Source organism: Trachypithecus francoisi, unplaced genomic scaffold (assembly GCF_009764315.1).
Source record: "Trachypithecus francoisi isolate TF-2019V2 unplaced genomic scaffold, Tfra_2.0 Lachesis_group4, whole genome shotgun sequence".
NCBI classification, from domain to species: Eukaryota; Metazoa; Chordata; class Mammalia; order Primates; family Cercopithecidae; genus Trachypithecus; species Trachypithecus francoisi.
In genome coordinates, this window is record NW_022681469.1 from 85,630,546 (window position 1) to 85,644,307 (window position 13,762).

The 13,762-nt window shown below is 34.5% G+C and overlaps 1 protein-coding gene across 5 annotated transcripts in view; it reads right to left on the reverse strand.

The window, feature by feature from the left end:
* Positions 1–12,866, reverse strand: part of ETV1 (ETS variant transcription factor 1) — a 99,749-nt gene extending 86,883 nt beyond the window's left edge. For 2 of the 5 annotated variants that reach the window (XM_033192983.1, XM_033192980.1), the window contains exons 1-5: positions 12,412–12,866; positions 11,856–11,987; positions 10,936–11,023; positions 9,497–9,544; positions 265–318 (exon numbers count right to left, since the gene is read on the reverse strand). In XM_033192983.1, the coding sequence (XP_033048874.1) occupies positions 265–318; positions 9,497–9,544; positions 10,936–11,023; positions 11,856–11,900 (235 nt within the window). In that variant the 5' untranslated portion in view covers positions 11,901–11,987; positions 12,412–12,866. Of the gene's footprint in view, positions 1–264; positions 319–8,973; positions 9,368–9,496; positions 9,545–10,935; positions 11,024–11,855; positions 11,988–12,116; positions 12,314–12,411 lie in introns of those variants that run through there. The other 3 variants (XM_033192981.1, XM_033192982.1, XM_033192984.1) reach the window with 3 other exon arrangements.
* Positions 12,867–13,762: the final 896 nt, after the last annotated feature.

The following is a 13,762-nucleotide window of genomic DNA, read 5'->3' on the forward strand; positions in this document are numbered from 1 at the left end:
AGACCATCTTTCAATCAACTCAGTTTTCCTTGCCTACTATTTGGAGTTCTCTTCCGATATACAGAATTCAGGGATTCTGCTCAAAATAGAGTTTCTGCTGATGTCACAACCTGACAAATCAAATCATCTTATGGCTGTAAGTTCAAAAGGCGCTTGTACAATGTAAGACAAGACACTGGACGTGAAAACCAACCAAAGAGAAAGAAGGAAAGAAGGAAACCAGAAAGACAGAAAAATACAAGAGATGAGTCATACTATACTTACAACTTTCAGCCTGATAGTCTGGTACAAACTGCTCATCATTGTCAGGTACCTGAGCTGAAGAAGAAAAAGAAAATTAAAAAAAAAAAAAATTAAGAGAGAAACTGCCAAAAGCATAAGGAATGTCAAGTAAAATCTGTCAAGTAAGATCTTCTTAGGCTGAGATCAAACCTATGATTATTTGCCAATGAGCTCCTATTTAAAATGGTATTGACAACACTACTTAGGAGGGGAAATGGAAGGGGATCATTGATGTCAACTAGGAACCATATATATGTCAGAAATAGGACTATAGCAGGTGTATTCCCTCTGAATTTCACCTGCCAGATGGAAATAAAAGAGATGCAAAATAAAAAAAGCTACAGAATTTCCATTTCCTACAGTTTTTTTTTTTTTATTATTTTGAAGACTGGAGCAAAAGCTATCTCACACTGCCAGTGTGTAAGCAGCCCATTTAAATTAACCATACAATTATTTTAAGTGATGTGCAGTTATCAAACACATCCCTCCGCTTTTTTAGAAACGTCTGCTAGTATGTTCTCTGTCCTGCAAAATACACCATATTTTAAAATGCTTGCCCTGAATTTTGCCAGAGTATGCTACAAAGATTTTTAAATGGAAGAATAGTCCTTGATTTGGCTCATATATAATAAAGTATTATATTTCAAAGATTACATTCATATTAATAAAATAATAAACAATAATACAAATGTCATCTTTTCATTCAAAATATTTTCCTGGCAACTACTAGGCATTAACAAAAAGAATACCACTATTTCGTCAGTCCTAATGTCAAAAGACTTTCCTATTTTTAGTAAAGGAAAAATACTGAATAGCAAGGACTTAATACATTTGGCAGCAATCAAAACACAAGTGCATTTTTCACTTCAAAAACGTTTTCATCACAGTTAATTTAGACATCGAAGTAACCTATTCCAAACTGAATATTAATAATAAGCTTTCACAAACACACATAAATACATACACACACACCCAAAAACTAGAAGGTAGGTTACTTTTAATTTGATAAAAATATAATGACTTATCATCCTAATTAACTTTAGCTGCGATTTGATTAGCTAGTATTACTTTATTAGTGTTACGTAATACTGAAACTTTTTTATCCAGCCAAGTCATATTTAAATAGATGTTAATTAACTTTTCAAAATGAGCCTATTCTGTATGAGGAATGCTTATTAAAATAAACAGTCTCTTTTGAAAATGCTTCAGGTTGATAATTGAATGGCTTAAGAAAAAAATCTACATAAAAAGGAATTCTATATTTTAAAAAATGGTTATGTAAAAAAGAATACAGTATATAGAATTAAAGTTTCTTTTTATTAGTTTAATATTATTCTTTAAAAACAGACATTTGGCTGAATAAAATTTATGTTCTATTACGAAGAGCATAACAATCTGGTAATTGTGCCTATTATAAAAATGTATGCAGTTTGACATTCAGCTGTTTTCTAACAACTCTCTTCTGTACACCAATAATTAACTTTATTCCGAATGCACTCTATCCCCACTACCAAACAAAATCAAACAAATTAAGAACTTTTTCAAGTTTTAACTGATGCCTGTTTGATCAGCCTATATTGCAAGGAGAATTTTTTTCTCTTCATATTGCTCTAATATCTGATAATGTGGGTAACAACTTTAAAGTCAGCGAACTGCAAATCTTAATTCTATGACATGCTAGCTGTGCAACTTTGGTTAAATTACTGAACCTCATCAAATTGAATTTTACTCATCAGTTTAATAGTGACCAAATACAGTTTTTTTGGCAAGGATTAAATGAAACAGTCTAAACACAATGCCAGCTACTCAAGAAATGTTCCTTATTTTCTTCTTTCCAGTCCTCTACCCACCTACCCTTGTCTTTCAAGTCATCCACAAAAAAGTACTTGTCATTAGAATGCTCGGTTTAATATCTTTACTTCTAATGAAGTCTACTGGAGAGGCAAAGAAACAGCTAAAATCTGTACACTAGCATTCTCTCTGCTATTAACACAACATATTTTTTGACACTGCAGAAAAAAATGTTCTAAAAGATTCATAAATTACAAGTCGAAGGGTGCGCTTTCAAGTAAGTCTTCATACCAAAAAAATTACAAGTGTTTTAAATATATATTTAATAAATAACAGCAAGTACACAGAATCAAATCCTGCACATTTTCCCATTATATCCTTGTTTTGGTTTTCCCTCAGAATTAACAGCTAAACAGATATAACTATTGAGATGCAAATTTATCAACCACAACAATTACTGGGCTTTTAAAAAGCCATCATTTATAAGAATCTGATAAAAATATAATATCCCTTTACAGGAAAAGTTAAAAATAGCTAGTGAGTAACAAAAGTATATTTGTAACTGAATATAATGGTATGAATGCCCTAAAGGTCTTTTGTTCGTTTTTGTAGTATGGTAAGCAAATTTGCAACTTTGTAATATATGTCACTGCAAGAGTAGCACAGAGTCATTGATGGGAGTGTGATGTGTGCTGGAATATATGTGAGGAAAAAAGGGCCAAATTTTAGGAGTAGAATAATTTAGAAATTATACCTCGCAAATATACAGAAAATAGCTGCACACCAACAATCTGTAAAGAGTAAGAATAAGAATTCCTATTTCTGTTCTAACTCCTTAACATACTGAATAAATACTTCACACTTATTCCTGAACATATTACAGAATTTTAACAAAAAACATATGACTCACATTTTCACAGAAGCTAATCTTAAGAAACTGAATAGACCAAATGAAGCAGCATGCTACTTAAATAGACAAAGGCTTAAGTATACCTCTAATTTCAAGTTAGAGTAAACGGAAAGCAGTTAACTAAAAACACAAGTTGGATCTAGGCAAGGAAACTATGACAAAGTATTGCCACACTTGTATCATACATTTCCTTTTTTCTTCAATTCAGGGGAATACTGTGAAGGAGCAAACTATAGCTGCCTGAAAATTTGCAGCAAGCCATACCAACGCCAAAGTTGAAAATTAACAATAGAGGTCAACCTAAAAAAGCAATGTTTTTTCCACTGCTATCTATTATAAACTGTGCTTGATATAATCACCTTTGGGGAATGAAAATGTTTCCCCACACTATGTAATTAAAGATGAAGGGGAAGAGAAGGAAAGGAGAAGGGGAGAAAGTATATACCAAAAGACCAACAAAATGCTTTCAAGGAGATTAAGCATGTGGATTTTATTGGTAATAGCTGTAGCGGCTCTATCAGTTCATTGCACATTAATAGACAAGTTGCCATCAAGTCTCAGGATCTCGGCTTTAAAAGGGTAGTATGTGCACTCTCAGCTATTTGCTTTACCTAGATTATTATCCACAGTTGTTTTACTGTTTTCTCTGTTTTTGCTACATATCAATATATTATCAGAAAGAAACTCATCAAAATATTAATCATGACCTATATGTCACAAACTCACCAATTCTCCTTTTTAATTTTAATATCCTTTCTCAACTAATATTGCCTTGGGGATGGGTAATTTTAAATATAGCTTGCCTTTATGTTATACTTCTTTTTAACTTTCAAATGAAATAATAATCATTACTTAAGAAAAAGTAAGCAATGAAAAATTTTCCAAGGTTGGCTGCAGGAAAGCGAAAACCCTCCTATTCTTACAAACTATGTGCCTGTTGGGTTTTCTTTTAAAGCTAAGGAAAAAGTGGAAGAATTACAAATAAAACAAACATCAAGTATAAAAGGGGTTAATATTTAATTAAAACCAGTTCTATCCACTGTAACAATGACCTGGAGCCAAACAAGGCGGAAGATGTATGAGTCATTCTTTCTGCCCGTGAATGAGACAGCTGATCTCCTCAGCAATTCCTCAAGACAAGCAGGCAGAACTGGAGTTCTGCCTCCATTCACAAAAACACAGTCCAGCATATGAGCCATGTGGTCCAACCACAATCTTTTCATGTCACACCCATCCAGGGAGCTAAAGCAAGTAAACTTGGACTTGCAGTATAAACACACCAATTTTATTGCTCTGTCTCAGAGCACAGATCTATTAAAGGAACACATTTAAATAAATGACAAGTTTACAAAGTTACATACAGACATGCATATATATACACACAAATACATACATACACATATCCCATCCTGCTTTACAGAGTAACTTGTTACAGAAACTTGCATGTATAAAACTAAGGAAGAAAAAAGGAAAAGATGGAAATGCAAAGAATGTTTCAAGAAAGGGAAAAGAAAAACCATTACAGAAATGCCTTATTTTTCTTGCCTATTATCCAAGTATTTTTATCATAAGAATACTGTAGATTGTTTGCTGAACTTTGTAGTATTTCTCTTTGAATTAAAGAGTTAGAAACAAATTTCTTGTGATAAATTTAAATTTTATTTCAAATAAGAAGTAAAACAAGAAAAATCCGCCTTCCTACAGTGGTATTCTGTTTAATCCTAAAGTGAAGCTACAGGCCATGGAACAAAATAATCATGAGTCCACTAAGTTTGGTTTTATACCACATCCACTTTTAACAATAAAATGATTGTACAAATGTAAAAACATTAATTATCAGAAATATAAACATATTTAAACATACAAAAAAAGGAGGCAACTTTCCAATGACAAAAACACCTTTACTACTTGATTAAGGCATTATTTTCATATTTCTATATTCTTACTGTAACAGTAAAGTTTTAGTTGTGGTGAGTGTCAAATCAGCTTAAATTCCTAACTAAACCTGACCTGTAGTAACTTGAAAACTTAAGGGAAGCTCAGAGCCAACTAGCTGTTGTTTCTAGCCAAATATTTTCTCTAATGCTACAGAGGTCTGACTCTATTAATTATTTTTTTATTATAATATTATACACAAGTCAAAGGGAATAAAGTTATACTACAAAATGTAACAAACTGCAGATTTCCCATAACTGAAATAGAAAAGCTTAGTCATATTTTATTTATTAGGATCCTCTGGAAAAACTACACTGTACTATACCAAATCCTATTTTTCTATTTAAAAAAAAAAAATTCTATTTTGTAAGTAAAACATATATGAAAAAACATTCATGCAATTCCAATGAATGTTTAGAAATAAAATATACTTACTCTATTTGCTATCTAAGTCAAATCAAATGAGAAGTTTTTCTCTCATATTTTAGATTATTTTCTGGTACAACAAATAGAGGGGTGATAGTCCATCCTCTCCCTGCCCACACACACATGAAATGATTGCTGTTCAATTGTAAGAAACTATATGGACTTCTCTAATTCAATGCTTAATTCTAAAGTCATGTTTTATGTAAACCACATAAAATAATGTAGCTTTTAAAGCCTTTAATCCTGATTGCACCAAGTGGGGCAAAATAATTCATGAGCACATAACCAATTTTATGTTCCATTAAAAAAAAGCAGGATTTTTGAAAAATAAAAATGAGTGTATTACAACTGCTATATATTGTGGATGACATTACACATAGTGAGTAACAATAGCACATATTACTTAAGAAACATCACATAATGATTTTGAATATAAATTTAGCATCAGCCATTAAAGCGAATTGAGGGGAAAGTAATGACATCTCTGCTTTTAAGTCAACATGACTGTTGTTTGAAGGTCACATAAAACCAAAAGAAAAAAACTCTTCTTTGTATGATGTAATAACCTTTGCTGTAGAAAGGTTGTTCTTGGAGATAAAACTCCTACTCAGAGTGTGGCGGCAGCACTAAACTTGACTCAATACAAAACCACTGAAAAACATTTTACCCTGAAGACAGAGAATACTGTTGATGAATGTGAACCTGAAAGAACATCTAGACCAGAAACAAAATAACAGTCAAGAGAGCAGCTATACATTTACATCAGATATACTGAAAATTATTATTTCCCTTTAAGTTGTGTTAGTAGGTGAGCTTTAAGAAGCAAGTTTGTAAGAATGCAATCCTTTCTTAATTTTTTACATCTTTCTATTTTTGTTCCGGATACCCAAGAGATTCCATTTTAACTATGACTTTCAGGCTGTTATGAATAAGACATCACCATGATGTTGATAGGATTGATATTTAAACTCATTATTTCATGGGATCAAATAATTGCAACTGCCTTTCTGTCAGTAGCAGCCTAATTCAGAAGACAAAGAATCAATAAAGAATTGCACATAGTAAAATTATAACATAAAGTGACTATGGCAACATTTTAAAATTGGCATATTCCCTGACTTAAAAAAAAAAAAAAAAAAAAAAAAAACTACTGTGGTCACTGAAAATATTAACTTTTCAATTTTCTTCAGAATAAGATAATTATTTTAAACTGTGTTTAGATGTTGAAAAATCTCTATAAATTGAAGTGTTAGTTCTTGGGAAATGATATTAATGTAAAGTTGTATTCTCCACCAACATATTTAAATCTCTGTATGGGAATTAACTTTCTTGGTAGAATGCAAGTATATTTTTACAGAGGACTTTACTGAATTGAAAATACTGGTTCCATCCCCACCCTTAAACAGTCCTGCCTTATCTATTCCAACTTCCCCTTAGAAATAAAAAAAAAAAAAATTATAATCCATAATAATTTACCCATGACTAATCCATATGTTGCATTTGGGGTAAAATTTATGAACAGTCTTACAGAAAAAACAAACTAAACATGCTAAGATATCATTTAACAAATACTTGAGGACTTTTATAATTTTTCAAAAACACAATTATCATATGACATATGACAACTAACTTGACTCTTATGTCTAATAAGGTTTTTAGACCTGTTTAACTGCCCTGTGGAATTCTAACTCATGGGAGAAACTTGGTTAATTGCCAATGATCTTTTTTAAAGAGGTCAAGATGTCTTAAAATTCCATGGTCACTTTCTTGGCTATGGAATATTATGAAAAGAAATATGTAAACGGTTCATAGTCTGGCAATTTGGCAATGTTTTAATTTCTAGATGTCCAGAAAGACATAAATGGGCACATCTCACTACAAATAATGAGGGTAATTTGGGGATCTCTTCTTAGCTAAATACTGTTCAAGACGTGGGATAAGTCAAGTTAAAATATCAGTGCAAAATGATATATTTAATTTCTCAAAACAAAAAAAAGTGGAGTCTAGAAACAAGAAGTTAAAAAGATCTCTTTTCTCATTATTAGATTTTAAACACCACATTAACAACTTTTTGCTTACATCACGATTAGATAAATTAATTTAAACTATTTTGAAAATGTTTAAATTATTCTAAAATGAAATTTTATCCATAGTTTGTAAATAGTAGTCCTCCTGGGAATTCATATAAAACACTCATGATTAATTCCGGAACTTAATTGAAATTACAATTCTTTTCAAAGTAAAGGTCCATGTTCTTCCAAATACATTGATCATTTTCTAGGTTTATTTTTTGTAATGCTAAGTCTTCAGGTTTGATTTACAGGTATGTTAATAATCCCGGAGAAAGACTATTCCCTGCAGAGTTTTAAAAGATAAATTTGGATAAATTATTCAAATCACTTATCTGAGCTACAAGACACAAAACAAGTCAAAAGTTAAAAAAAAGAAATGTACTGAAACTGATTATAAAATGGTAAGAGTCTGTCACAGATTCCACATTTTAAAATTCCAGGAACAGAGTTGCTATGCACATTCAAAATCTGCCAGCAAGTGCACTGACTTGGAATCAATGAGATTTAAACATCTAAGAACCAACAAACCTTCCAGAACAATTAAAATATATATTTTAAGTTATTCTGGAGAAGCAAATAAATTCTCTCATAAAGGTAATGTTCTCACAACCTTTGACTTTGCAAAACTAATAGGCATAAGTTAATACAAGAATCTCCATGCAGATTTTCCATGAAAAAGTTATATCTGAATATGACTTATGTTGCAATAAAAAGTAATCTATTGCAGTAAGATTCATTTACAGAGACTAGCAAAATGATCCTTAAATATAGCCAAAACTTTCAGTAAGTCTTACCTTCATTAACATGTAAATACAATCATCCTTTCAAAGGACTATTAGGAAAGCTATTTAACTTTAAAGATTGATAAAGATTGAAAAAGCTCTTTGGAGAACTAGACTATCAGCAAAACAAAGAAACTTATTTTACATGCTAACAGCAACTTGATCAACTGCATTCAAGACCACCGATAAAACACATCAGTCTGCCTCAAAGTAGCTACAGCAACACCTGGGTTCCATTTAAAGAGACCCACTCTCTCCTTTTTAACCATCCTAAAATCTGTTCCAAAACTTGCATGTTTCCCATATAATGTGAAGACACAAATAACACTGCTATACACTCAATGCTTAAATATCTATAATTTTTCTCTTTGTATTTCCCACAAAACACATCATAAAATTAACATTTCACATTTTTATGCCAAATCCAAAAGAAAAATTTCAAATTATGAATGCCAACAAAAGTCCCTCAATATTAGGCATTTTCAAAGTTGTATAAAGCTTTATGAAGCAATATTTCATTTTCCTATAAAGTTGCATGCAATAAAATATATAACAGATAGAACCACGAAATTTTATCATAAAATAATCCAAAATAAAAGTAATGCCTTTAAATGTACCTTTGCTCTATTAAATAAATCCTAATAAAACTGACAAAATAGCAAAGGTCAGTTTCAACAAACATCACATGAATAGTAACACATGGAAAACATTTTAAAAATCCTCATATCTCCCATTTATTTTAAACCCATAGATTTCCTAAGTATTAGATACACACCTAACGTTCTGTGTTGTGAACAAGGTGGAAAGAAGACACTTGCACTTAAATCTTGAAGCATCCCGTCCTGATGAACCCAGAGAAACTAATTTCTGCCATCAGAAAAGTCCTCCACCAGAACACCAAATAATGATATGCGCTGCTCTAAAGGAAACAGCAAGCCAGCCGGGTTCTGGCTCTAGGAGGTCTCTGGAGGTACAATAATATAAACCTGATCAATTGCAATTAAAATCTGAACAGAGGCTTAGAACTTGAAGTCTTGGTGCATTAGTTCTTGCCAAAAGCAGATGTGATTGTGAGCTGGAAGCAATTTCTCCTGGTAATTTGTGATGACACTGGGTAGTACAGCCCCAGAGTCCCCAAAGACAAACTCATCAGAGGCTCTAATGTATGCATGACACATGAGGTGGCTCTTTTAGAGCTCAATTAATTGGGCTGAATATTAAGACAGCAAGTTCAGGGCTTCTTTTTTTTCTTCTTCTGGAGTTGCTTTTCCCCCCTTTTAAAGTAATTTTTGCCTTACCTTCTGCAAGCCATGTTTCCTGTAACTGACTTAGATCTTGAAAGAGTTCTAAAAAACAAGTCAAAGACATAAATATAAGATTTGCAAATCTTTAGTCTTCATTAAATGGAAATGTTTGTCATGAAATTGGTATTAAATAAAAATTTAATTTCAAGAGATGCAGTCAACATAAAAATAAAAAAGGAGGCATAACTTAAATATCTCAATAATACTGCCTACTTTTCATGCCTATTAAGCAACACTTTAAGAAATTATTTTAGTCAACTAAAGAATAAAGTCAATCATCTTTCCTTTTTCCTTTTTAACAAATGGCTTAATAAGCTCAGGGATACCAGAATTCACAAAAAGACTGAGGTGAATGTGTGTCTATTCACTGAAATATTTCTTAAATATTTTTAACTCTTGCTAAAATAGTAGTAGGAGGAAGATTAGAAAGAATGAAAAGCATTTTATTCGTATCTTCTAAATCTTACATAAAAAATATAACAGCACATGGTACAAGTGTCAAAGTACTATGTTTTCAACTTTAATACCTCAAAACTAAAAGAAACCACTTCAAATACAAGTTTTTAGAGGAAAATGTCTACGTTAATAGGTTTGTAAAAGTCGGAAAGACAATTCTTTGGCACCACATTATCATCAAGTTCAAAACTATATGGTCATGTTAGGGAGGGAGGGAGGTGTTAAAATAGTAAGAAGATTTGAGGAAGTTTCAGAATTCAGTATATCTAATTAAAATTGCCAACTAAACTTCAATAATTAAATCTAAGTATATTGTTTATTATGAATGTCCTCATATGGCTAAAATAATTGGCAATATATTGACTTCCTACCAGCAGTTCATCAAAAGAATCTGCAAACTAATTTCCCAAACAGTATTATAATTATTAAGTAGGCCTTAAGTATGATTCAGTGAACACTTTATGGTCAATAAACAAGGTATTATGACCTCACAATTTAGTCATCAAAATCACCCTTGAAAATTCTGTTAACAGTAGATGGTTTTAGTGTAAAGGGGGTGGGAAAGCAAACAATCATTAATATTATTTAACTTGTAATAAAGGAGAAAGAAAAAAGTAAGCAGTGTACATAGCTGCTGAATTTGTCCCACTGTAATGGATATTTTTAAACTGTTATCTTAGTGAATGGGGTGAGTTATATGCCATTTGGACAAAGGTATTTAAACACAAAACAATGATTAAAAGAAGGTTGTCATTGTTAAGATTTTATTTCCTTCTTTCATTAGTTTGTGATAGGACCATAAAATAGGCTCCCATGCAAACTGCCACATTATATAAATTGTTCCAAGTTAAAGTCTCAGTTAAATTCAGTAATTTCAAAGTTTATTATTTTTAAGGTAAGACTGAAGTGCTCCTTTTCTTTTAGCAGGGTGGAGTGTAGGTAAAAAAATGGGGATTCAGCCCAAAATCAAACCTCACCTTCTGAATCATGAGCCAGATCTCTGTTAATGAATTTTCTTTTCCTGACATTTGTTGGTTTCTCGTTACAATTTCTCCCACGCTGACTCTACAAAGGGAAAGATAAAATCCTTTAAAAGAATGTAAACCTCAGATCACACACACACGCACACGCACACACACACACAGAGACATGCATACATAAGTCTAATGGATCTTCTCTCTGAATAGAAAAATAAAAGTCCATAGTATCAATTCTAATATTCATTTTCTCACTTATTTGGCAGTGAAAGCTTATGTTAAGCAGTCAGGGAGAGTTGCTTCCCAGTGCCGATCCTAGCACATTACTATTTATCAGTCATATATTCATGGTATCTCAGCATCAAAACAACCTTAAGCATTTACACTTAAAGTTGTTTTTAGGTTGGTTCAATGCTAGATTAAAACAGTGGATTTTATTCTCTTTTGGACAGCCCCTCCTCCCAACCCCCCTCCCACAAAAAAAAAAGCAAAAAGGGTAGAGAAATGAAAAAAAGAGAGAGAAAAATGAGGAAAAAAAAAAAAAGAAACAAAAACACCCCATATAAACAAAAAGTGTCAGCATTTGTCTCAACTTCATTCTTTTCAATGTGGCAGACAAACCCAGCCAAAAACTTTGAGTGCAGCAGCTGCTGCTGCCCTCCATCTCCTCTTCCACTCATCTTGGGAGCTTTAATCAGAAAAAGGGGTCTTAAAAACAAAACTATGCCTTATCCAAATCACTGAAAGGTAAGCTCATTTTGAAGACTGGGCTTCTAGAAGCAGAGTCGCCCTACAGTGGCAACAAAGCAGATAAGTATCTGCAATCCCAACCTCGTGCCCCCTCCCTTCTCATTTTCTCCCTCTCCCCACCCCCGTCGGAGTCAAGTTTATAAACAGCAACTTTCAAACTGATCACTCACATTGGTGACCATGTAAGGCACTTGCTGGTCATAAAATCCATCCATGCTGCTGCTCTTCGCAAATCTCAGCTCAGTATTTTATATTTTGAGCATTTAGCTGGAGATTTCCTCAGGATCTGGACTTCTATCAACCTAGAGGGGAACAAGATGGCTTTTAGACTTTAAAAAAAAATCATGAATGAAGCTCTTGAATTTGCATAGCTAATTACCCTCAGACAGTCCCATTCACAAAAATAACCCTCCCTACACCGCCTCCTTCACCTGGATCCAAAGAGAGCCAAGAGAGTTCACAATTTACATATTTTCGGTAGTAGCAAAAATCCGAACAAGAGGCGATGTATTTATTTACACTCTCGATGTTTCCCTGCGCGGTCGGTGTACCCCGGGCAGCTCTGATTCGCAAACGTGTGCAAAACTAGCAATGGCGATCAACGAGACTTGCTTTGCACCTAACGGGACTAAAGAGACGGAGACACCTCTTTCATCAGGATAGTTTTTGCGACCCACAACCATGCAATTATCTGGAGAGACATAAAAAGTTGTTGGAAAGACCCACCTGAAGGCCACGCTAGGCGAAAGGCTGCAAAAACTTCCCTCCAAATTTAATAAAAACATTAATTATTGCCCAGCACTTCCCCCTTGGAAGCCGAAAGCGCCTCTGACAGAGCTCAATTCGGTGGTTTTTCCTCTACTTCTCCTCCAGGGGCCTCCAATCCAAACTGATGGATCGCTGCCTCCCATTGGCTCCGCGTCTCTTTCACAAGATCAGATTTCGGGCTGTCAATCAGGCGGCTTGCTGCCCCTTCCCGCGGGTCTCCCTCGCCCCTCTGCCCTAGGGGGTGCTCGGTCGGTAGGCGCTGAGTCCTCAGCCTGGAAGCACCACGGAGAGACTCGACTTCCTCTGTAACCCGCAGCTTATTGTTAAAGCGCCTGGGGATACTGAAACCATGTGTTTCGAGTCGCCAGTTCCCATTATTGGGGTGTTAGGTCCACTATTGGGCTGGTTCCCTTAAAGCACTGTTGTGCGGTTCTGGTGTACACTTAGAGGCGCGATCCACAAAGCCTGTACCTCCTTATTCAGCCGCCCTGCCCACAGGATCTCCAACCCCTCTACTCTTGCCCCGACTAGGAGCCCACCTCGCTCTTTAGATCCTCATTCCCACTAAGCTTTTGGACCAATTTATTATCCTGTTTTTCAAAACCCACCATCACCATTATGATTTATCAAAACATTTTTTTTAACACTCATCCTCAACTAAAATTAGATCCTATCGTTCGTGGGACAGAAACTAAAGAATCTATAAGGAAGGCACCTAGGAGATGCAAAACTGCTGATTAGGAGAGGTTGTGATGGGAGGACGACAGAGCAAGCTAGGTGAAAAAATGTAAGTCAAAATTGTCCCTACGTGTGCACAGGGAAAAGGTACTTCCAGTACACTGTGGCTGTGGGGAGTAGGAGGGAGGGCTTGGGGTGGCTCGTATATCCTAGAACCCGCACGTTTCCTGAGCTTTTGTTATGTATACACGGAGGCGGAGGGTGTCACTTATTGTACTTGACGCTTTCACTTCCTCTACAGCTCTTAAACAGCCAGAGCCCAGGGTTGGGGGCGAGCGGTGAGACGGCTCGGGTTTCAAGGACAATAACTAGGACGTTGAGAAGTGAGGGCTGCATCTCTGAAGCCACTTGCCCTATCCCTCGTATGGGACTCAGAACAGTAAAGCGTCACTTTAAGGGAGCCAGTGCCCAACAGGGGACGGGAGGCCGCGTGGATAGGACCAGGGACTCAATGCTGTTGAAATTGATTTGTGACCAGAACTAGTGACCAGAAGACGTTTCCGGCAGCTGTTCCGCCCATTAGGAAACGTGCTGCAGTTCTCAATTTCTATCTGAAAGTTTCCTTCCTTAA